At 38.6% G+C, this 24028-nt stretch overlaps 1 protein-coding gene across 2 annotated transcripts in view; it reads right to left on the reverse strand.

Annotated features, from left to right (window-relative positions):
* LOC119559426 (flocculation protein FLO11) overlaps positions 1 to 24028 on the reverse strand; it is a 47657-nt gene that overhangs the window by 7412 nt on the left and 16217 nt on the right. For both annotated transcript variants that reach the window (XM_037872522.1, XM_037872521.1), the window contains exon 2: positions 6935 to 7407. In XM_037872522.1, the coding sequence (XP_037728450.1) occupies positions 6935 to 7236 (302 nt within the window). In that variant the 5' untranslated portion in view covers positions 7237 to 7407. The remainder of the gene's footprint in view (positions 1 to 6934; positions 7408 to 24028) is intronic.

Genomic DNA, 24028 nt, shown 5'->3' on the forward strand with positions numbered 1-24028 from the left:
GTTAAGTGGGTTCGGTTTTAAGAAACCAAAAACTTTGTTGCACAAATTGCATCTATACTTTTCATTAAAAACAGGAAAAAACGCTTTAGTCGTTGGCGTCGACTATTAGATACCCCTTACTCAGCGCCACCTAACGCCACCTAGCCTATAACACCAACTAAATCATAGTACCCCATAGTAAAGTGGGCGTGACACCCCGATGAAACAAACTTGCTCTGCGCAGGAAGCCCAAGAATCTGCATGCCAAGTCCCAACACTCTAGCTTTTATAGATTCCGAGATCCCTGGTGAAACACACTTGCGCTGCGCAGATAGCCCAAGAATAGCACTCTAGCTGTTATAGTTTCCGAGATCCCAGAGTTCATACGGACAGACGGACATGACTAGATCGCGTCGGCTAATATTCCTAATCAAGAATATATGTACTTTATGGGGTCCGAAACGCTTCTATAGTCCAGTACCTCGACTATCAGATACCCGTTACTCAGCTAAAGGGACCAAAGGGAGATGGAGATATGGAAGCAGCAAAGCACGATTGTAATGCGCCACCTACCCGCGATCTCAATATATGGTTATGTGGGCGACAGACAAAACTGTTGCACCTACAGTTTTGATGCTAGAAAAACATATTTGTGTAAAAAGTATTGGTATCGTCAATATTTATCGATTGACATAGAAAAAGTTTTTCATTCCCACTTTAACGCCCGCAAACCTCCCAAGAAGAGAAGCAATGACGTCGGAGCCAGACAATAACAAATCTATTTATGCATATGGTTGTGTAAATAGTTGCAGCGCTAAGAAAGAGCATAGTGCTAATAAACTCAATAACCATTTCAATTATATAATTCCGATAAGATTAATGTAACCTTTAAATTGCTGAAAAACAATGGCAGTGGCTCGGCAGGGGGGCTTCTCGCTCTTTGCATTACCTCTTCATTCTGACCTGCTGTGCATTCACATAAGCAAAAAAGAAAGGGACGGATGATCGTTTACCCGGTGTTGAAAAGCACCAAAAGGCAGTAAAAGGACCAAAAATGTGTGCACGTAACAGCGCTGTAAGTCTTTTTTCTCATTACTTAGTCTACGATTAAGTGTAATATGGCGAAACCCGTGTACCAAATGCGATTTTTTGCGAACCTTCAAAGCAAATATTTTAACCTAACTTTTATAAATTTTCAATATAAATGCTAAGTATCTGGTATTTGATAGTCGAGACACTTTCTCTTTAGCATATTCTAGATTGGTCGAAAACTATAAAGTATATATATTATTCATCAAGATCACGAGCCGAGTCGATCTTGCCATGACCTTTTGTCCGTCCGTCCGTCTGTCCGTATGAACGCTGAGATCTCGAAAACTATAAGAGCTAGAAGGTTGGGATTCGGTATGTGTACTCTTGGGCCGCGAAGCGCATGTTTGTTTTAGCTGGGTGCCACGCCTTCTCTAACGCCCACAATCGCCCACAACCCGAATACCCATCTAGCGCCCACATATTTTAATATTTCAAAATTTAAATCAGATTTTATTCTTATTATCAATACCTATCTTCATGCCAATAATTATTCACATTAGTCCATTCATTAAAAAGGTTTAGCCAAATAACGACCACATAAAGTATTTATATTCTTGATCAGCATCACTAGATTAGTCGATCTAGCCATTTCCGACTGTTCGTCCGTTTCTACGCAAACTAGTCTCTCAGTTTTAAAGCTATCGGGCTGAAACTTTCTTTTGCAGGTAGTATATAAGTCGGAACCAGCCGGATCGGACAACTATATCTTATAGCTCCCAAAGGAATAATCGGAAATAAATTTATTATACCCGTAACTCGTAGAGTAAAAGGGTATACTAGATTCGTCGGAAAGTATGTAACAGGCAGAAGGAAGCGTTTCCTACTCCATAATATATATATACTCTTGATCAGGATCACTAGCCGAGTCGATCAAGCCATGTCCGTCTGTCCGTCTGTTCGTCTGTTCGTCTGACCGTCTGTCCGTATGAACGCTAAGATCTCGGAAAATAAGAGCTACATTACTACGATTAAGCATGCTGATTCCTGAGATTCCTGCGCAGCGCAAGTTTTTTTCAGCAGAGTGCCACGCCCACTTTACCGCCCACAAACTTCAAAAACTCGTAAGTATGAACGCGGATATCTCGCAAACTATCAAAGATAGAGAATTGGAATCTCAGATTTAACGCCCACAAGCTGCCCAAGCCTGTGGCTCCCACAGTTTTCATGCTAGATATAAAATTTTAACTGGAATGCATTGGTCTCGTCAATACCTATCGATTGATCCAAAAAAAAGTTTGCCACTTCCACTCTAACGCCCATAACGCTTAAATCTGTCTACCGCCCACATAACCATATATTGTGATCAGGGTGGCGCATTTCAATCTCGCTTTGCTGCTTGCATATCTTCATTTCCCTTTGGTCCCTTTAGCTAAGTTACGGGTATCTGATAGTCGAGGTACTCGACTATAGCGTTCTTCCTAGTTTAACATAATATGTGTTCTAGCATGAAAATTGTGCGCGCCACTGGTTTGGTTGGCTTGTGGGCGTTAGAGTGGCCGTGGCACACTGAAGAAACAAACGAGCGCTGCGCAGGAATCTCAGGAATGTGCATGCCTAATCCCAGTATTGCAGTTTTATAGTTTCCGAGCATTCATTAAATAGACAACTAGATCTTGTGTTTGTTTCAGACCCGTCTGAAGTCACGGTATCTAGAATTGACGCTCTTGTTGTACCTGAAGACCGATATTATCCAACAATGGAATTGACAATTTTCCTCCCCTGCGTTGATACCCTCTCTCCCTTAGTTTCTCCGACGAAAATTTGATGTTTTCGTAAATGTGACTATACTAAACTAAACGATATGATTTCTCAATATAATTGGACAGACATGTACAATTGTATGGATATTGAAAGTGCCACTAAACTATTCTATATAATGAATGCGTTCCTAATAGGCTTCCTTCAAAGCTGAAAGGCCTCCTTGGTTTACCAATGCGCTTCAAAGACTTGAAAACCTTAAGTCAAACACTTATCAAAAGTATAAAAAATTGGGTAAGCCATCTGGTTTTTGGAAATATGTGGTGGCTCGATCGGATTTTAATGTTCTTAACAGTCATTGCTATTCTATATATTTAAATCGATGTTAATTTGAATTTTCAAGTGATCCGAAGCATTTGTATAACTTTATCAATGCTTATGCTTTTAATGACTTACGCTTGAGTCATCGGTATTGCCTTCATCGGTACGTTTAAGCTCAATGAAGGCATCGACGGATTCTGAAATCGCTGATTTATTTTTCGAGTTTTTCCAAACTACTTATTAGTTCGGCTGCTTGGTCAAATTCTAACTATCCTAATCCCTTAAATAGGGCAAAATGTATTTTTACCCCTGTATCTACCGAAAGTTCTCTCTTAGATTATATCTCTTAGATTTAGCAACAACACCGCCAACTTATTCTCCCGGTCCAGATGGACTCACTGGGTGTGTGCTTAAGTTTTGTGCGTCAACCATATGTAAACCGATTCTTAAGCTTTTTAGTTAGTCTATTTCATCATCAGTTGTTCCTACTATCTAAAAGAACTCTTTTATTATTTCACTTCACAAAAAGGGTGCGAAGGCGGATGCCCAGAATTATAGAGGTAATTCTAAATTGTCGGCAATTCCTTAAGCATTTGAACGTATTATCACTTCTCATTTGCAACATTTATGTTCCCTGAGTCACCTTGGTTTTGTTTAGCGAAGATCGACCACCACCAACCTTCTTGAAATGTCATATATGGTAATAAATGGATTTAAGAAAAAAATGCAGACTGACGTTATATATACAGGTTTTATTAAGGCCTTTGACTCTGTCAACCACTCTCTTCTATTATTCAAAATAAATCAGCTTGGGTTTCCATGTAATCTATTAACTTGGATTTCAAGTTTTTGAATGGTGGGACTCAGAGGGTTATGTTCAAGAACGCTGTTTTAAAATTGATCTACGTGACATCTGGAGTGCCTCAGGGTAGTCATTTGGGTCCTTTGCTGTTTACTTTGTTTATTAACGATCTTTCCTCTACCATAACACATTCTCGTGTACTAATGTATGCTGATGATGTTAAGCTTTGTTTATCATATAATGATATAGCGTCGGGTTCCAACTTACAGTCAGATATTGATTGTTTTCAGGGATGGTGTGAGTACAACCTTTTAAATTTGAACTGCCTTAAATGCAACGTTATGATTTTTTATAGGGGTACTCCTACTTTTGTTAGTTACTCTCTTCAAAATACGTCACCCGACAGTATATATTCAGTTAATGACTTAGGCGTTCTTCTGGACCCAAAACTTAAATTTGACTGCCACATAATGTCCACTGTCAACAAGGCCATGGGTGTTCTTGGGTTTATAAGGCGATGGTCAAAAGAATTTGATGACCCTTATACAACCAAATTATTATTTACCTCCCTTGTCCGTCCTATTTTGGAATATTGTTCTTTGGTTTGGAGTCCACAATATCAATTGCACTTTGACCGTATTGAGTCGGTACAAAAAATTTCTTCTTTTTGCCCTTCGTAGTGTGAACTGGAATCAAAACGTAAGGCTACCTTCCTATCAGATTAGATTACTATTGCTTAATTTACCTACACTTGTAAATCGTAGAACAATGCTTGGTACTATTTTTATGCAAAATCTTAGTAGAGGTGATATTGATTCTGTAGAACTTGTAAACCGCCTAACTTTCAATGTCCCTGCTAGACTAACACGAAATTATTATCCCCTAAATATGCCACGATGTACAACAAATTTTTGTCTGCACGAGCCCTTTCGCGTTCTATGTAACAATTATAACAACCTTTACCATTTAATTTGCACTTTAACTTCTATCCCAGTATTAAAAACTAATATTTTAACTCATTTGCTTCATTCTTATTTGCTTCTTTTATTTTCATTTGTGTCCCGTCTCTATTTGTTTTTTGTATCTTCCTCGCGTACTCTCATTTTTGCCCAAATTGATAAAAGGGCTCCGCGCGTAACAAGCACGTGCTTGCTGTCGTTGGGCTCGTAGTGCATCAACGTTCATCAATCAATAATAAGATCACAGCGTTCATACGGACAGACGGACATAGATATATTGGCTCAGCTACACAGAGAAAAAAACGGAACAATACCCGATTGATATTGTCTCCTCAATTTTCACATATCACCTTTTACATATCAAAATAATACGAATTCATATCAACATTTCTAATTGATATGATTTTGCATCATATTAATATATATTCGTGATAATTTGATATGTTTTTCATATCAATCGTAACATCGAAAAGTCTTCGAAAAAAAAGTATGACTGTGCTTTCGTATTTTTTGTGTATTATGGTATTAAGTATGGTACAAAAGATATTTTTTGACAGAATTGCCGCGGCCACTCTAACATTCGACGAAAAGTGAAAGTGTACAAAGGGAAACATTTACATATGTTGTTTCTTTCTTTTTGCAAATGGTAAGTTAAGTATCTCATTTTCAATTGTACTTGATGTTTGTCTAATTCTAAAATATTTATTTCTTGGACACTTTAACGTGCGCTTCGGCGGATGACAACACATACTGCACTACACAAAGTCAAATGGCTGGCCAAGATGCTGAACTGGGCAGGTTGGCGTTCACCACTTCGCTGGAAAGCTTCTATCGAGGACAGAAGAAGGACTTCCTGGCGCTGATGCAAAGCTACAGGAGGCAGAGTGTATCGGTCATTTATTGCTAAGTCCTGGAATAATTTTTATAATTGATCCGAAATATATAAAAAATAAATATTTACAGCGATCTTATGGGTTTTCAATATTTATTTGTTTATAAGATTCAAAAAAGTAAAATCAAAAGTGATTAATATTGATATTACAAACATATCAATCTGATATGAAAGTATAACAGTTTGAAATGAAAGCATATAAGTTTGCTATGAAAGCATATCAGTTGGATATTACAAAATACCACAATTTGGTCACAACTTTGATATGTGCTCATATCAATCTGGTATGAAAAATACCAAATTGACATGTTCGAAAATATCAATGTCATATGTTCGAAAATATGAATATGATATGGCAACATAAGGGATCAAAATTGATATGAAAAAATACCCGATTGATGACCAGTTTTGGTATTTTTTTTTCTCTGTGTAGTGATCTTGATCAAGAATACATATATGTACTTTATGGGGTCGGAAACGCTTCCTTATAATTGTTACAGACTATCCGACGAATCTAGTATACCCTTTTACTCTACGTGTAACGGGTATAACAACATATACTATGTTTATGCTATGAATTTCATGCATTCTCCAATACATGAAATTATAACAACCCCTGTTTATACAACACAGACAAATTCATGAAATGATATTAGTTAAGCTGTCAAATTTTTTGAATTTGATATAGAGCTCTATAGAGTAGTAGGCTGTGAAGTAGGCTGTGCCTCAGCATTTCGTATATTGGGAATGAATTCATAGTCAACTTTCGTGTGTTATCGAATTCATGAATTCATGTTTATACACACACGAATTTGCTCATTTCATGAATTGATTTCATGAAATAGGCATAGCATAAACACAGTAATAATCAACTCATAGCTCAGCGTGAAAATATTTAAGATTTTGTTTTATGATTTTCATTTCTCAGGGCTCTTTGCGTTTATAAAAAACTATAAAATAACCATGGGTGAAAGTGAATTGAGTTTCACAAAACTTATTGTTTGCTTATCAAAAAATATGCCGCTTAGCACATCAATAAGGACACAAAACTATGTGATTTTCCAAATCGAACTTATGAGTCATGGTATATACTTAAAACTTTCGTTGTACATTGTTTTCTGTGCAAATTCTTTAATTCTTTAATAAACTTAAGTAAGTCAGTATCCACACAAATCCAGTGGGAGTACTCACCTGGAACCAATGACTTTCTTTGACGGCCCAGTCTCCTCGTTCGGGACATCGGATGTTGTTGTGGACAGGGGACGCATAGAATTCGAGCCCACCTCCCCTTCCGGGGGAGGTGAGTCATAGACGAATGCTGGTCGCAGGTGCTGGTTAGCAGACTGGCTCCTTTGGCTCGATGTCGTAGGGGTGGTGACATAGGTGACCAGCGGCTGCTGCGGCTCGCTATTCGGATAGGCAAGAATGCCGGAGTTGGCCAAGGCTAGCCAGGGCCATAGCCAGAGCGCTGGGGGTGAGCGCGGTAGACGCATTGTGAAGTCCTGAAGAGCTTGCTCGGAGTGGGCGGCTGTTTTTGCTTCAGCCTTGGACTAATCTTAAAATGGCTTTCGTCTCCCTTTTGCTCACGGGAGGAGAAGACCTTCGACTCACTAAATTCGATTAGTGCCTAATGTCGACGATGCTGCATAAACATCAAGTAAAAGCTGAAAAAATGGAATACAAAATTAATTAATGCTATGTTAATGGAGGGCGATGGTAAAGAATACCATGGAACCATTTAAATAAGACAGGTGGTCCTTTAAGAAAATTGCGCAACTTTAAGCAGCGCTACAGGAGGTGCATTATGGCAAGTGGCGTGCATTTAAGCCCTGTCATAATCAGGAGTCCTGGCAGGCAAATTGCCGAGTACCTAAAACCACGCATGCTAATGCGCCTGTAATTATGCTAATAATAATGTGCAGCCACATGAGTCGAGGGGTGTGGGTACGTAATACCAATGGAGACGGCGTCTTTGCAGTAAAGCATGCTTTCAGTGCCTTGGCTTAAGTGCCAGGCAATTTGGCAATCTGGTACATCCCAGCCCCTGCCAAGAATGATCGTATGCCTAACGGTGTGCATATCCCACCTGATTGATATTAAAGATTTGAAATAACTAACATTCAAAATGGCCTTCCAGAAAGGCCTGGCCAGGGAAAAACCATTTTTATTCTTGCCTAAGCTTCCTCTTTGCTTGCCTCTTACTCTGTCGTTGTCAATTACTATCAGAATCAGAAATCTATGCAAATACTTGGCATGCATTTTGACAGCTTTCATGTTTTGCGTTGTTGGGCTAAGCCCCTTTTGGACGTGTGTGTGACAACACAAATAAATTGTCAATGACGCGACACCAGGAAAAAGAGCAAACAGGCCATATTTTAATAAGCAGGTTATCCAGCAGCAGCAGCAAAGCCGAATGCGCTGACGACTTAAAGCCGACACTGTCAAAAAGTTAGCTAACAGAATTGGATCCTGCCACCACTCCTCCACACACTCACACGCAACCATTCCTCTACAAGCCGTGTCCTTGTGTTTTCGACCAGTTTTGCCACATCACTTATGCACACCGATGATACAAGTCTAAACGATTTCCGGTCAATGTGGAAAAAATCGTGCATAAATTTCTAGGCCAGGCCATAAAAATACACTGCTCGGCATAAGTATTTTGACAAAACAAAAGATTAATATACTCATAATTTGAACTTACTTCTTGTAAGCTTTGGCATCAACGGAAAGGTAATTTAAATGCCCTTTGAATGATATGATACATTTCCTAACCCATTCAGTACTTATTAAAAAGGACAAATTTGTGTAAGCATCTACTTTTTAAACATTTTTCCTCGACTTGAAAACTTAAATTTTCTAATGCAAAAAGTTTCTTCAAACAAAAATAATAGTAACTGCAAGAACAATTTTTCGAAAACCATTTTGCTTATGCTTTTTATGATTTTTTAAGGTGACAATGTCGGAAAAAATTTGTATGAAAAAAAGAAAAATATGGCTCAAATTCATGTTTCTAAGCACTTTCAAAAAATCATAACAAATATAAGCAAAATGATTTTTGAAAAATTCTTTTTGTAGTTGTAGGTAAGTTAACTGAGGAGAGGTGCCAGGACAGATTGGACGGCCGGACTGCTATTGTCTGGGTCGACAATGATACCATCTGACATGACAAGTGGCCGACAAACACAAAGGGAACGCCACACATAAACATTCAAAGCTTGCTCAGGGTCCAATTCAGCTACAGTTTCAGGTTCGACACTGATTGAACTTGACATCGGTAGAGAAAACCAATCAAATCAAAACGAAAATATATGGAACCGCACCCGAGCTAGTCGTTAGTTTAAACAAATCACTCTAACATTTAGTATACTGGCACAGAGAAAAAACGGAACAATACCCGTTTGATATTGTCTCCTCAATTTTCACATATCACCTTTTACATATCAAATTGATACGAATTCATATCAACATGATACGGATTCATATCAACATTTCTAATTGATATGATTTTGCATTATATTAATATAAATTCGTATTAATTTGATATGTTTTTCATATCAAACGTAACATCGAAAAGTCTTCGAAAAAAAAGTATGACTGTGCTTTCGTATTTTTTGTGTATTTATTGTATTTAGTATGGTACTAAAGATATTTTTTGACAGAATTTCCGCGGTCACTCTAATATTTGACGAAAAGTGAAAATGTACAAAGTAAAACATTTACATATGTTATTTATTTTTTTTGAAAATGGTAAGTATCTCGTTTTCAATTGTACTTGATGTTTTCCTTATTCTAATATATTTATTTCTTGGACACTGAAACGTGCTTTTCGGTGGCTGACAACACAGACTGCACTACTCAAAGTCAAATGGCTGGCCAAGATGCCGAACTGGGCAAGTTGGCGTCCACCACTTCGCTGGGAAACTTCTATCGAGGACAGAAGAAGGTCTTCCTGGCGCTGCTGCAAAGCTACAGGAGGCATCCGAGTACAGCGTTATCGGTCTTGCTAAGTCCTGGATTTATTATACCCGTTACTCGTAGAGTAAAAGGGTATACTAGATTCGTCGGAAAGTATGTAACAGGCAGAAGGAAGCGTTTCCGACCCCATAAAGTATATATATTCTTGATCAGGATCACTAGCCGAGTCGATCTAGCCATGTCCGTCTGTCCGTCTGTCCGTCTGTCCGTCTGTCCGTCTGTCCGTCTGTCCGTCTGTCCGTCTGTCCGTCTGTCCGTCTGTCTGTCCGGATGAACGCTGAGATCTTGGAAACTATGAGAGCTAGGCTATTGAGATTTGGCGTGCAGATTCCTGAGCTTCTTACGCAGCGCAAGTTTGTTTCAGTAGAGTGCCACGCCCACTTTTACGCCCACAAACCGCCCAAAACTGTGGCTCCTACAGTTTTGATGCTAGAATAAAAATTTTAACTGAAATGTATTGTTCTCATCAATACCTATCGATTGATTCAAAAAAAAGTTTGCCACGCCCACTTTATCGCCCACAAACCGCCCCCAAACTTCAAAAAATCGTAAGTATGAACGTGGATATCTCGGAAACTATCAAAGATATAGAATCAGGATTTCAGATTTAGATTCCGTAGCTTTGTACGCAGCGCAATTTTGATACGCGAATATGCCACGCCCACTCTAACGCCCACAAACCGCCCAAGCCTGTGGCGCCAACAATTTTCATGCTAGAAACAAAATTTTAACTGAACTGTATCGATCTCGTCAATACCTATCGATTGACCAAAAAAAAAATTTGCCACGCCCACCCTAACGCCCATAACGCTTAAATCTGTCTACCGCCGGTAGGTGGCGCATTTCAGTCTTGCTTTGCTGCTTGCTTATTTCCATTTCCCTTTGGTCCCTTTAGCTGAGTAACGGGTATCTGATAGTCGAGGCACTCGACTGTAGCGTTCTTTCTTGTTTTTATAATTGATCCGAAATATATAAAAAATAAATATTTACAGCGATCTTATGGGTTTTCAATATTTATTTGTTTATAAGATGCAAAAAAGTAAAAACAAAACTGATTAATATTAATATTACAAACATATCAATCTGATATGAAAGTATATCAGAATGATATGAAAGCATATCAGTTGGATATTAAAAAATACCACAATTTGATCACAGCTTTGGTATGTGCGCATATCAATCTGGTATGAAAAATACCAAATTGACATGTTCGAAAATATCAATTTCATATGTTCGAAAATATGAATATGATATGGCAACATAAGGGATCAAAATTGATATGCGAAAATACCCGATTGATGACCAGTTTTGGTATTTTATTTTCTCTGTGGGGGAATGAGGAACAAATGCGTCCAAAAAAGGAAGCACTTGCAAATAGTGTGTGGGAAGGAGACTGGCAATAAATCGGACGATAATAAGTGTATTTAGCCAAAATGGAGGTACAGACAAAAATGGTTAACGGATACCGCAAATGTTAAGCTAAGGAATTATGAAAATATTCGCGTAACAAAATTGCGCTGCGTACAAAGCTACGGAATCTATATTTGAAATCCCAATTCTCCATCTTGGATAGTTTCCGAGATATCCGTGTTCATATTTACAATTTTTTTTAATTTGTGGCCGGTTTGTGGGCGTTAAAGTGGGCGTGGCAAACTTTTTTGGTGTCAATCGATAGGTATTGATAAAAACAATTCAGCTTAGCTAAAATTTTCATTAAAGCTGTAGGAGCCACAGTTTTGGGCGGTTTGTGGGCGTTAGAGTGGGCGTGTTATCTTCTCTAGAAAGCGCAGCCAAGTGCTGCCCGACAATTACACGCTGCTTCTGCCCACCACCTCCAGTTCTCAGTCGGCAGCGCTAGGACAGTCCAGGGGTCGCATTTTCGCACTGTTCGCTTACTTTACACTAACAGAACTTTATCGCTCCGTTTCCGTTTCCGATACGTTGCGATAGTCTCTAAGAGTTTCCGACCGTGGCCTCCCGACGCTCATAAAATGTAATTATACCGCTCACCGTGCCGTTCGCCCAGCTTGCAAACTTCTTTCGTTGTGCGCACATTTGATTTTACTTATTTATTTCGATTTGCGCTTTTCTTTCGCAGAGCGCACATGCCCGCACACGGTGTCCTGTTGTTCTTCGTCTTAGTCAGTAAGTTGTTTATCAGCGATTTGTATTTCTGCGGGGCTTAACTCTTTGTGGATTGATAACAAAATGAACTTTATCGTCTGGTTGGCTTGGGACTTACTTTAGTTTTGTAAAAACCAAATAATTTAAAAGGACGCAACTATTATTTTAAATAATATCCATGTCACAGATCATTAAATTATAATTTTTTTGTAAAAATCATTGGCCTTTTACTAGCCTCACGGGCTCTACTCCGACATGTGCATGACATATATTGTTCTGGAAAAGATTTCGCACGCCGAGGAGCTCGATATAATGTTTGGCATTTCATTTCCATCACGTACATATGTATCTCGCTATGCCAATCTTCAGATGGCTATACAACTTTTCAGTTGCCGACCCCCTTATCTTGCTGCCTGTTCTTTGTCCGACCCCACAATAGCTAAGGTGAATCTGTGGCATGTTTGCCACTGACAGCGCACTTCACCATAAATAAATCCCCGCGCCGGGACAAGAAGCCCATTTTGGCTTAATAGTTTTTCAAGTTTCAGCAAAGGCCTTGTCTCGCATTATTCCACTTCGCACGTGGCGCTCATCGAGCTTCAGATCTTTCTCCAATTGTCATAGCCCGAGCTTCTGTTTATTGAATGGTTCAGTCCCGGTTCAAGCCCAGCCCCCACACGTTTCAGTTGGTGCTGACGGGGTGTCCAGTGGCCTGGTATTCCTGGTACTCTGCAGCTGGACAAAGCGCCAAAGTTATGGGGCCAGGCCGTGAACGGGATTAGGACGCGTGGCGTGGTCCATGGCCTGACTAACGCCATTTAATATATAACGCGTTGGGATTAATTAGCAGGAGTTTGCAAAGCCTTCGCGCGACGTATACGTGACTTGTAAATGCAACCTGCAACAATAGTGCCAGTGGCCACGAAACTTTTCCGTCCCGCATTAGGCGACAGGTTAGCGTTTGATTTCCGCAATTTATCGAATGGCGCGTGCTCGGCGAGTATTGCATTCGCATTTGTCTTGCCCTCAGGTCACAGGGCGCTCCTGATAACGACAACCAAGCCTGTCAACATTTTGAAATAATCACGTAAAAGCAACGCCATAATCAGGATCTGTGCGTCGAAGAGCTTTAAAGTGTGAATAAATCGCTTTAAATTAGGTATAACTGCGAACAATAGCGATGCAACTTGGCTCCTTACAGCGAATGCAGTTGCATATTTATGCGGATTTAAATTGAAAAAAACTTTAATGAGAGCGCAGACAGAGGCCGTGCTTAATCCACTATGCAATCACTGCCATTTGTTATATATTTGTTGTGGCGCACTTTCACCGCCATGCTCGACATTCATGAACTATGAATTTTGCTTTAAGGCTGGGGCGCTGTTGTATTTATTCTCACTTTAAGATCGCCCGTATGCGAGTGCCTTGAAATTGGGTTGCTAACAACGTGTGCTTTATGGCCCCACGCCTCTGTATTCCACACGAGCAACCCTTTGTGCTTCGCCACTCCGTCCCAGGCTGTGACATATGGCAATGGCAATCACTTTGATTTCGCAATAATTTTGCGCAGCAGCAAATTTTAAGCGTTCTTGCTAAATGTATAATCAAAACAAGTAAGGAGGAGCTGAAGCGGAACGGAGCTAGTCATCCTTTAGCCTGCCGCGTGGATGTGGCTGATTAGTACACCCAGAAAAAAGACCGTTGTAAACGTTCAAAAATCAAGGCAATTCAAGAACGGTAAGTCATAAAATTTGAGCAAACCTTTAGGGTTGGGTTCCGAACGAATGGGGTCAGTTTAAGAACATTTCGGACTTAACTTAAGAAAATGAAAATATTAAAAAGCGGGGTTTGTGCCACATGCTAGTTTTTCTGGAAGCCTATGAGAGATGTATTTAACTTCCTTACTTTTTTTTTGTTATTGCTAGAATTTAATGTATTTTGGTTATTTTGCTGATGACAAAGAATTTGTTTTTATTTATTTTATTATTTTTTATTATTATAATATTCTTTAGTATAAGTACGTATAAACATTAGAAATAATGTTTTAAAAAAACTTACAGTTCACAACCGTCTTCTCGCGGACTCGATCCTTTGCTACCATGTGTCAAAGGAAGACGCTCTAACAGCTGGACCACCGAACGAATTTTTCATGTACGGACAATCGGGACACCAGACCTATATACATGTTTTTAATAACGGTGTTGATAATTTAAGAACGGCGTTTTCCCCATTATATATTATATATTATTATATTTAAGTGACGCCTTCAAAATTTCACATACATTGTCATGATTTGACTACGTGGCGTTCGTTTTAAATGAACGGAACATAGCGAACGGATTGTTGTCAAATATTGAAAAATGTTTTTGATTCAATTCGTTCGTTTTTTTGTGGGTGTACGAACGTGAACCCCAAGAGAGGTTTGCATGCTGGCCCCACAACCTTGGCACATTCATTCTCTAACCATACCTTAATTCCTGGACTTTATCGTCAAACTGTATAAAAAACTGCCTTGAAAGGTGCACAAAATCCTTTACTCTGCTCACTACAAAAGACGTCGTACCCTTTCATGCTCAGCTGCATTTCTTTGGTCAGTTTTGGTGGCCACTATCGCTCTCTGCACCGTTCATGGACGGGTGTGTGAATAGATTAAGCTCGCATGAGTTAGTTTACGTCGAGAGGTTCCCTTTGATGTTTATCCTAACTCTCCTTCGTCCGTTTTTTTGCCCTCCGCTGCGTCATTCTCTAAATGATGATAAAACACACATGCGGCACCCTCCATGTTCGCCATATCAGTGTCCTTTTGAGTTATGACTTGCACAATCACTCGCCTTGTTTTACCAGCCTGCCGTATGTGCCGGGCTTTTGAAGCCAACTGGGTTGTTAGTGAGATTGCCTAGGACTGATTAGTGCCCGCAGTGAGTCAGCTATTTTCAGTGCATTAGTCATGTTAATTAACCCTAGGCAGAGGTAGTATTTTCATAATCTAGTTGCCAGAATAACATTATGTTACACCCAGACCCACGATGAATTAAATCTATTATTTAATTGCATTTTTAATTTACTGGCGACCACGGCAAGGGCAGAATCCTTCTTTTGAAAGTATATGTACTTTACTTGGCATAGGGGCTGTACTCCCGTACAGTGCCGTATGTAGTTGTGGACTATCCGGACAGAAAGCAAATCCAACGAAAAAGACCTTCTGACCAAAGGCGATAGCTACGGGAAAGTAAACATACGAACATTATTCATGTGAATCTGCTCGGACCATGTCAGTCCTGGAATCTGGCAGTGGGACCTGGCAATTGCAGTTGAACTCGTGGCCCTCAGATAAGATTATGTCTGCAGTCACAACTACTGCTTCTGTTACCGTCGCAGTTGAAGGCAGTTAAAACTGGGGAAACTTTTTTGTTTCACTTTACTTTAGCACAGATACGCGAGGAGATGGCAAAATCGAGCAATCTACAAACGTCCCAAATGTGTGGACAGTTATGAAGACTTGTGGCATCGCCATGGGCCAAGTTTAGATCAAGACGGGGACTCGATATCAGGAGTGATAAGTTGGCCAGCATTCGGATATACGTGTTCTTTGTTGATCACAATCTGTTTTATTTGATTTTTGTTCAAGTTGCATGTACATGTGGAGTGGAGCTTTTGTGGAACACAAAAATCGGTATAAGCCTATACCCTGTAAATTTCCAAACAAAATCTAGCTACTTATATGACAAATCGTGCAAGTAAAGCACTAAAACGTTTTTTATGTCTATATTGCTCTCAACTCGCACAGATAACTGTACCACTCCTTTTCGATTATAAAGTCCACATTCGCAGGGATTTGGCTTCTTTAATAGACTGGTACATTAAAGTATCCCTTTTGTCTTCCCTTTGTTTCGGCGGAGCGCTTTGCTTCAAAGCACATAATTTAGTGCCTGCAGTTGAAGTTTAGTTTCACAAAAGCAGCTTTACCAGGCCACAATGACAACGTCAACAGCAGTATGAGCCGGAGGAGCAGTCTCCCCATCGGTTGGGGTGCATTTTGGTCACTCAGTGCATCCTTTTGGACATTAGCCTGCTGTTTAACATTTTATGTGCTGGCAGAAGTGGCAGGTGTAGGGACTGCGCTTGTCAAGCTCGGTTTTGTTTACTCTTTTTGAGTTGCGTGCCGGGCTGACTGCTGTTGACACAGTTAAACGCTGGCCCATTTTTTATGCGAATTTATTGTGCCACGGACGGGAATTTTCCGAAATTTACGTTCTGACCGCACAGGGCTTAAATATTTCCGCCCGAAATCTCTGGTTAACTCAATTGGGGCGCTATCGCAGGGCCTCGTGCGAGAGTGTGTGCATATCTTTGTGGGTTCAGGTGTGCACAAGTTTATGAACATTGCTGCAGGAAGTGCCCACCAGCCCACTCACACGGACATGCTGCATGTTAGGCAAACACGCAACGCATTTTCTCACTCACGCAAAGTACCAAATAAGCGACGTGCGAATTTGCGAATGTCTGTGGGGTTCTAGCGGTAGCGACCAAAGTTTGCCTTTGGATTTTCGGGCAAATTTGATTTGGCTGCCTGTGTGCGCCAAGATACTTTGGGTTTCATTTCGGGGGCCACCACTCGTGATTTTCGTGTTTCGCAGCGGGTCCATCAGGGCGTCTCAAAATAAGGTTACATTAGAAATACGTATTCAAACAATTCAATTTCAAAGTCAAAAAAGTATTCAGTGTGCTGAAATGGCCCTTATTAGTATTAAACTATCACTGTGGACGGCAGTACACGTAGTGGCGAATCGCGCAAGAGAGCGTGCGAAGACAACTACTATATATAGCCGCAGAATTGAAAATCTGCAATTATGGTCCGATCGCAACAAGTGATACACCAATCGAAAGGTATTGCAAAAACTAATACCAAGACTTTCCAAATATATATTTGTTTGGGAGAAAACGCGGTGAAAGTGTAAAAGTAAAAATTTAGAAAATTGGAGCTGCTGGATACGGTGGGGATAAAAGCCCCCGGCTGTTTAGCAAGTTTTATTTTAACTGAGAATACGCGTCGAATGACACCTCATTTGTTGAAATACGATGTTCCGTTCAAAAGTAATTCAAAAAACAAGATTTTCTTCTTCTTCCCAAAATGAAAATGTTTGTCCCTTTGTTTGTGGGTTTGTATGCATCCCATCTTAGTTTTAGGGTTTTGGAAACCCTATGGGTGTATAAAGCAGCTTGAAATAGAAAACGTTTGTTCTACGACTTTTGGAAAAACCCGCTAGTTTAGCGGGAAATCAAAAAAAAGACAGATTTAAAATGTTTATAGTATCTAAACAACTAATGCTACAGAAACGTGCTATATATCTCTGAAAAGATAATTTAATTTGCTAAATACTCTTTATACAGTAAAATTGTCTGAATATAATAGATTTAGAGTTAAGATAAAAAGTTATTTTTTAAAACCACTTTTTGACTATTTTCTCAAAATTGAGTCTAACGATTTCTTTTTTAATTTTAAATTATATAGCCCTTGAAATTCCTCAACTTTTAATCTGTAACACTTTTTGCCCTAAAAATTACCGTTTGGAAGATATTAAGCGATAAAAAGTGCAACTCGTTTCAGCTCCGTATACGTAATATTTCATACTTATTCGAGTAAACAAGAAAAAAACCAATTTGATGAAAAAAATTCTTATTAGATTTTTTCAAACGGAAAATCTGTTATGGTTTTAGGGTCCTTTACTTGCAAGAAGCTAATCGAAATAGGAAACTTGATCTATTTGTTCTACCACTTTGGAAAAACCCGCTAGTTCGGCGGGAAATGTAAGAAACAACAGATTTCTCTTGGAATCTGAAACTATACAGCCCTTGAGATTCCAAACTTGTGCTATTAAAATAGGTAATTGAAGCGATTAAACTTGTTGTGCCTAATTTAAGGTGGCGTTCAGCTAAGATTAGGGGTCGAATCTGTGTGTTTGGTTTTTCAATAGCCAAGCCATATGGGGACGACTCCTAGTTATGGTACTGGGGTACTTAAGCTCTTAAGCAAAAAAAAACTTCTCATATCAAACAAAAACACCTCTTAACGAGGTAAAAAGTAGTGGCGAACGCGCCTTTAACAAAAATTTCTGGTATCAACAATTGTGACGAAAAATGATATTACATTCGATAAAATAAATAAACTATATTAAATTTATGTATTCGGCACGCTTCAACAGAAAATGTACATGTCGGTAAATAAATATATACTGTTGCGGGTTGAAAGCTTAGTAAAGTAGGATCTTAACTTATCATAGAAATGTAAGCTTCCATGATGTGTATGTGATTCCGATAGTGGGCAGGTACACTCAAAAAAAAAGTCAGCATAAATATTAGAAAATCGCACGTGATTTTAAAACGCCATTGAATTAAGAAATATTTTCTTGAATTAAGAAATATTTTCTTGAGTATAGAAAAGGTTTCTAAAATTTACGGAATTTCGCCATATTTTTTTTTTTTGTAAAGAAGCAGAGGAATTGTTTTTTTAACTAATGGCGAATTTTTCTTTTTTTTTTCTTGAAATAATGGTAAATTCTTATTTAAATTTAGTAAGGAAATACCCATATTTTAAGCGAAAAGTGACTTTTTATACCCGTTACTCGTAGAGTAAAAGGGTATACTAGATTCGTCGGAAAGTATGTAACAGGCAGAAGGAAGCGTTTCCGACCCCATAAAGTATATATATTCTTGATCAGGATCACTAGCCGAGTCGGTCTAGCCATGTCCGTCTGTCCGTCTGACCGTCTGTCCGTCTGTCTGTCCGTCCGGATGAACGCCGAGATCTCGGAAACTATAAGAGCTAGGCTATTAAGATTTGGCGTGCAGATTCCTGAGCTTCTTACGCAGCGCAAGTTTATTTCAGCAGAGTGCCACGCCCACTCTTACGCCCACAAACCGCCCAAAACTGTGGCTCCTACAGTTTTGATGCTAGAATAAAACTTTTAACTGAAATGTATTATTCTTATCAATACCTATCGATTGACCGGAAAAAAAGTTAAAGTTAAATCTGTCTACCGCCGATAGGTGGCGCATTTCAATCTCGCTTTGCTGCTTGCATATCTGCATTTGCCAAATTGTTTAAAAGGTTGTTAAAAGAGTTTAGATCAGAATAAACGTTATTGGTATGCGTAAAGCTGGGCCAAAAGCACCATAGCCCCTTTAGTCATTGTATGACAAGAAGCACGCGTGGTCGAATGGTTAAGACGTCTGGCTATGGTGTGAGCAGTTGCGGGTTCGAGTGCATGCCGGGGTTGTCTGAGGTAAGGATTTTTGTTATTTATATGTTTATAAAAAGTATTTATATAAAATAAATCCTTAATAAATTCAGGTAAATATAAAAATGTATAGACTATATTCCCATGTAATAATTGGAATTAAAATTAGAAACGGTTTTATGCATTTAAAATCCAAAATTGGTATACAAAACCAACCAAATTCCTCAAATGTAAGAAATGGAAAACCTTAAATTCAACAAAATTATTTATTTAAAATAAAGGAGAGTCGCCGTTGGATGAAAATCATAGGCGATTTTCTTGATTTAACGGCGAACTTCTTGAATTAAGGTCGATTTTTTTTTGGGTGTATTAGTTGATAGGAAAGCATATAACTTTTATATAAAAGCATATAAGTTTAATATTGAAAAATATTGGAACTAAAATTGTTACAAATTTGAAAACTTCGAAAATATCAATACGTTATGGCAACAAAAGGGACCAAAACCTTTTTAAACAAGAAAGGATGTTAACTTCGGCAAACCGAAGTTTGTATACCCTTGCAGCTATAATTATTAAATTTAAAAATACAAAAAATGATATTTCCAATAGTATAAGATAATATGTCAAAAAACACCGAAGCTATAATTTGTTTCATATTATTTTCCCACCAATTTTCCGATCGTTCCTATGGCTGCTATATGATATAGTCGTCTGGTTTCGAAAAAATTTAATTCAAAACTAATTAAAAAATGTTATTTCCAAGCTTAGGAGGTTATAAGCTAAAAAACACCAAAGATATAATTATTTTTAATTTTTTTTCAATTATTCCTATGGGAGCTATAAGATATAGTTGTCCGATCCGGCTGGTTTCGACTTATATACTACCTGCAAAAGATATAAGACTTTTGGAACTGAGAAACTAGTTTGCGTAGAAACGGACGGACAGACGGACAGACGGACAGACGGACAGACGGACATGCCTAGATCGACTCGTCTAGTCATGCTGATCAAGTATATATATACTTTATGGGGTCGGAAACGTCTCCTTCACTGCGTTGCAAACTTCTGACTGAAATCAATATACCCTCTGCAAGGGTATAAAAATACCCGATTGATAACCAGTTTTGGTATTTTATTTTCTCTATGTAGGCAAATTCAATTAGTTATGTTATCCCTACAGTCCCAGCACATATTGTAAATTTGGGGCAACGTTAAAAAACAGCTGCAGCTGCTCTGTTATGCTTTTTAATGGTTAAGTATCTATGTATATGTATACATAACACAACATATAGCACAGATTCGAGGGTCCAAGTCCAATCCCCTATCGTCAAAATAGACAAACTTTCGACGGAGTTGTTCGCGCTGCAGGCTGAAGTGCAATTTCATTTCTCATTTATATGCGAAACTTTGGCGCATTCTTAGCTCGCATTCAAACAAAGGCGCTTTAAATCTCCATTAAATCCCGCTCACATCCAGGAGCGGGGCAGAGCTGACCCATTTGGCGCTAGCCACGCCCTCTTTCATGTACGTCACATCCGATTGCATAAGTTGGTGGGCGGAGGACGGGGACATAAGTTGCCAGAGTAAAAGCAGAAAGTAGAGAACAATATTTTGGCAACATTTTGTATGTGCGCATTAATTTATGCAAGTAGTTGGGAAATATTAATGGCGGTCAGCAGCTACTAAGGATACGGTTACCGCACTTAAAAAAAAATTAATCCAGGCACAGGACATTTTTCTAAAGTCGAGAACATTTTTTTACATCAAGAAAGCGTTTCTTTAATGTTGGAAAAACACAAAAATCGTCGTAAAACAAAAAAAATCGTAAATTTGAACGCGAATATCTCGGAAACTATCAAAGATGGAGAATTGGAATTTCAGATTTAGAGTTCGCAGCTCAAGTTTTTTACGCGAAGATGCCACGCCCCCTATAACGCCCACTAACCGCCCAAATCTATGGCGGCCACAATTTTCATGCTAGAAAAATTATTTTAACTGAAATGTATTAGTCTCGTCAATACCCATCGATCAACCTAAAAAAAATGTTGGCACTCCCACAACGCTCAGAATCCACTCACAATCTTTAAGAAATCGTACATTTGAACGTTGATATCTCGGAAACTATCAAAGATAACCCAACGCCCATAACGCCACATAACCATATATTGAAATCCCGGGTAGGTGCGGCAATACAATTTCGCATAGCTGCTTGTATATCTCTATCTCCCTTTCGTCCCTTTAGGTGCGTAACGGGTATATGACAGTCGAGACACTCAACCAAAGACCATAGAATAACAAGATGCGTAACAGCCATACAACTGAATGTACGGCAAAATTTTTGGTGTGGATTTTCGATGTGGATTTTCGATCTTGCTTGTGTGCGTTGTCCGTGTAAAGCTCTTTGGTTGTGTTGGTGAATCATTTCGTGTGGTCTGCTGCAATAAGGGCTCAATGTCGCATTTGACTAACGCAAGGTGTCAAAGGCCTGTAGGCCAGGGGTCTAGTCCCTCAACCACGGAATTGCAGGTTGGAGTTCAACTCCGACTGGGGACGACTTTTTTTTTTATGCAGCCGGTCTTTTATTTAAACAATTAAATTAAATTAAACCTCAAGCCAATATTTTGTAGGTTATATTGCTAAGGAATCAAACAACTGCAATAGATGTGAAGCGATTATTTTAAAACAGGGAAAAATGTTAAATTCGCCTTCCGAAATTTTTATTGCAGAAAAAAATTTCTGTAACGATTCGGACTTTGGAAAGTTAAGTGCTCCTTCAGATATATTTTTTAATGTATGTAAAATACGTATCAAGGTTTTTGAAAACATTTTTAATAACAATAAAAACAAGAACACAATAAACAGTTTATAATGAGTAAATGTGTAACGTGTACTGGAGAAAGCGATTTTTCAGCGGTTTGATGAAAATGATAAGTGCTATTTACATAAAATGCTTATGTTAGATAAATTGATTAGAGTTTTGCTGTATAAACATTGTAAGTGGCAAGACTCCCCAGACAAATGTAAAACTAGCAGCTAAATATACTTCGTCATAAATAAATAAATATCTGGGTATCTTTGAACAGTAAAGCTCAAATCTATTTATCGAACATTTGCATTTTATATGGAAAGCACTCACCATATTCATCAAAATATAATGAAAAATCCTTTTCTCGAGTACACACTTTGATTCAAAGTAAATTGCTTATTGTGTTCATGTTTTTATTGTTATTAGATATTTTATTAAAACCTTTGATATGTAATTTACCCAAAATAAAATATATCTATAGGAGCGATTAATTCCTAAAGTCCAAGTTGGTACATCTAAAATAACATAAAAAAAAACTTAAAAAAAAGTAAGAAAAACTAAAAAAAATAAAAAAACATAAAATAAATAAAAAAACTAAAAAATCTATTTGTAAAAAACTAAAAAAAAATAAAAAAACAAAAAAAATCTATTTGTGAAAAATTAAAAAAATAAAAAAACAAAAAAATAAATTTAAAAAAAAAACAAAAAAAATTTATCAAAAATACTTAAAAAAAAAAATTGTCAAAAAAGTACAGCTAAAAAAATATTAAAATAAAAAAAAAAATATAAAAAAATATTAAGTTGAATCCAGCCTCAGAGTGGACTCGAACATGGAACTCAAATCCATTATCCGCGGGTCACCAACATACGCAGAGCGCCACAACCCGCTTATAATTCGCTTGAGCAATGCGTCTTTTAGATCGATTCCTTTTCGTCAACATAATTCAAGAATCGACAATTGAGACAAAAATTGGATTTTGACTTTTTCACAGCGCGGAGTGTCGTGAGCGAGATAGCAAGAGAGAGGGAGAGAGAAGGAAGCAAAGCAACGGCATTCTAAAAATAGATTCCTATACGTGTAAGGGTTGCTTTGCAAAAATGAGCCCGCCTGTGTACATTTTTTTACTCCTAGTTACGCATCTTGTTATTCTATGGTCTTTGACTCAACTATAGCTTTCTTCCTTGTTTTATTTTGAGTGTATAAAAGAGGCTGCGCGGGGCAGCAAGGCGAGCTAAGAGGCAGTACACTTAAAATTTGGCGCGGTTCGGGAAGCAACGCTGTGGACGGGGGACCATTTAAATGAAGCATCAACGCCTTTAAAAAATTGGAATATTTTCGTTACATTACGGGGCGTAAAGGCCAACAAAAGCCTACGACAAGGGCAGCGCCCGAAAGCGTGCTCCACGCTCGAAAAATATGTTAGCATACAAGAAATAAACTTATGGCGCTTTTCCGCAACAGTCATACAATTTTATTTTCATTTTATACTCCCTTTGCCCTTCATATCAATCGCCTTCCCTTCTCTCCTTCTGTTTATGTTGCAGCTTGTGTGCTCAAAGAGCAGTTCGAGAATTATAATAAAGTTAAACGGAAATGCTACAGAAATCAACCAACTGGCATGAACTTTGCCAACCGCTCTTCACCCACAGCTCCACTCACTTCCAGCTTTTGTTAATTCGGGCCGTCTGGCCCCTAACAAAGCAAGTAAAAAATGCTTGTTCTGTTGTAGTTGGCTGTGGAAAATGGTAATTTCCCGTGCCCAATAAAAGGGCTACGGGGCTCGCTGGCCCAGAGGCTTTTCGAAGTGACGTGCTGACCCACAACGAGTCCATCACTAATAGCTTTATTTGCTCGGATGCGCGGTAAATACTCGACTTATGTTTACTAACCAATTTTGTGGAGCTCTTGTTTTCTAATTAACCAAGCATCGAAGGCCATGGATTCGCTTCAATATTTTCAATATGCAGCAGGAAACTTTCGTCGGAAGAGCACCCCGCAACCGCGGAGTCCGTCGAATTGTTGAACTAGTTTTAACGAAAAATATCTTTTATTACTCCACAAAGCTTTTAGCGATTGGTTGATAGACGAACATTTTTCGACGTAGCTGCAAAGTACGAAATATTGATTAATTGATTGAT

The sequence above is a fragment of the Drosophila subpulchrella genome, unplaced genomic scaffold (genome assembly GCF_014743375.2).
Source record: "Drosophila subpulchrella strain 33 F10 #4 breed RU33 unplaced genomic scaffold, RU_Dsub_v1.1 Primary Assembly Seq24, whole genome shotgun sequence".
Taxonomy (NCBI): Eukaryota; Metazoa; Arthropoda; class Insecta; order Diptera; family Drosophilidae; genus Drosophila; species Drosophila subpulchrella.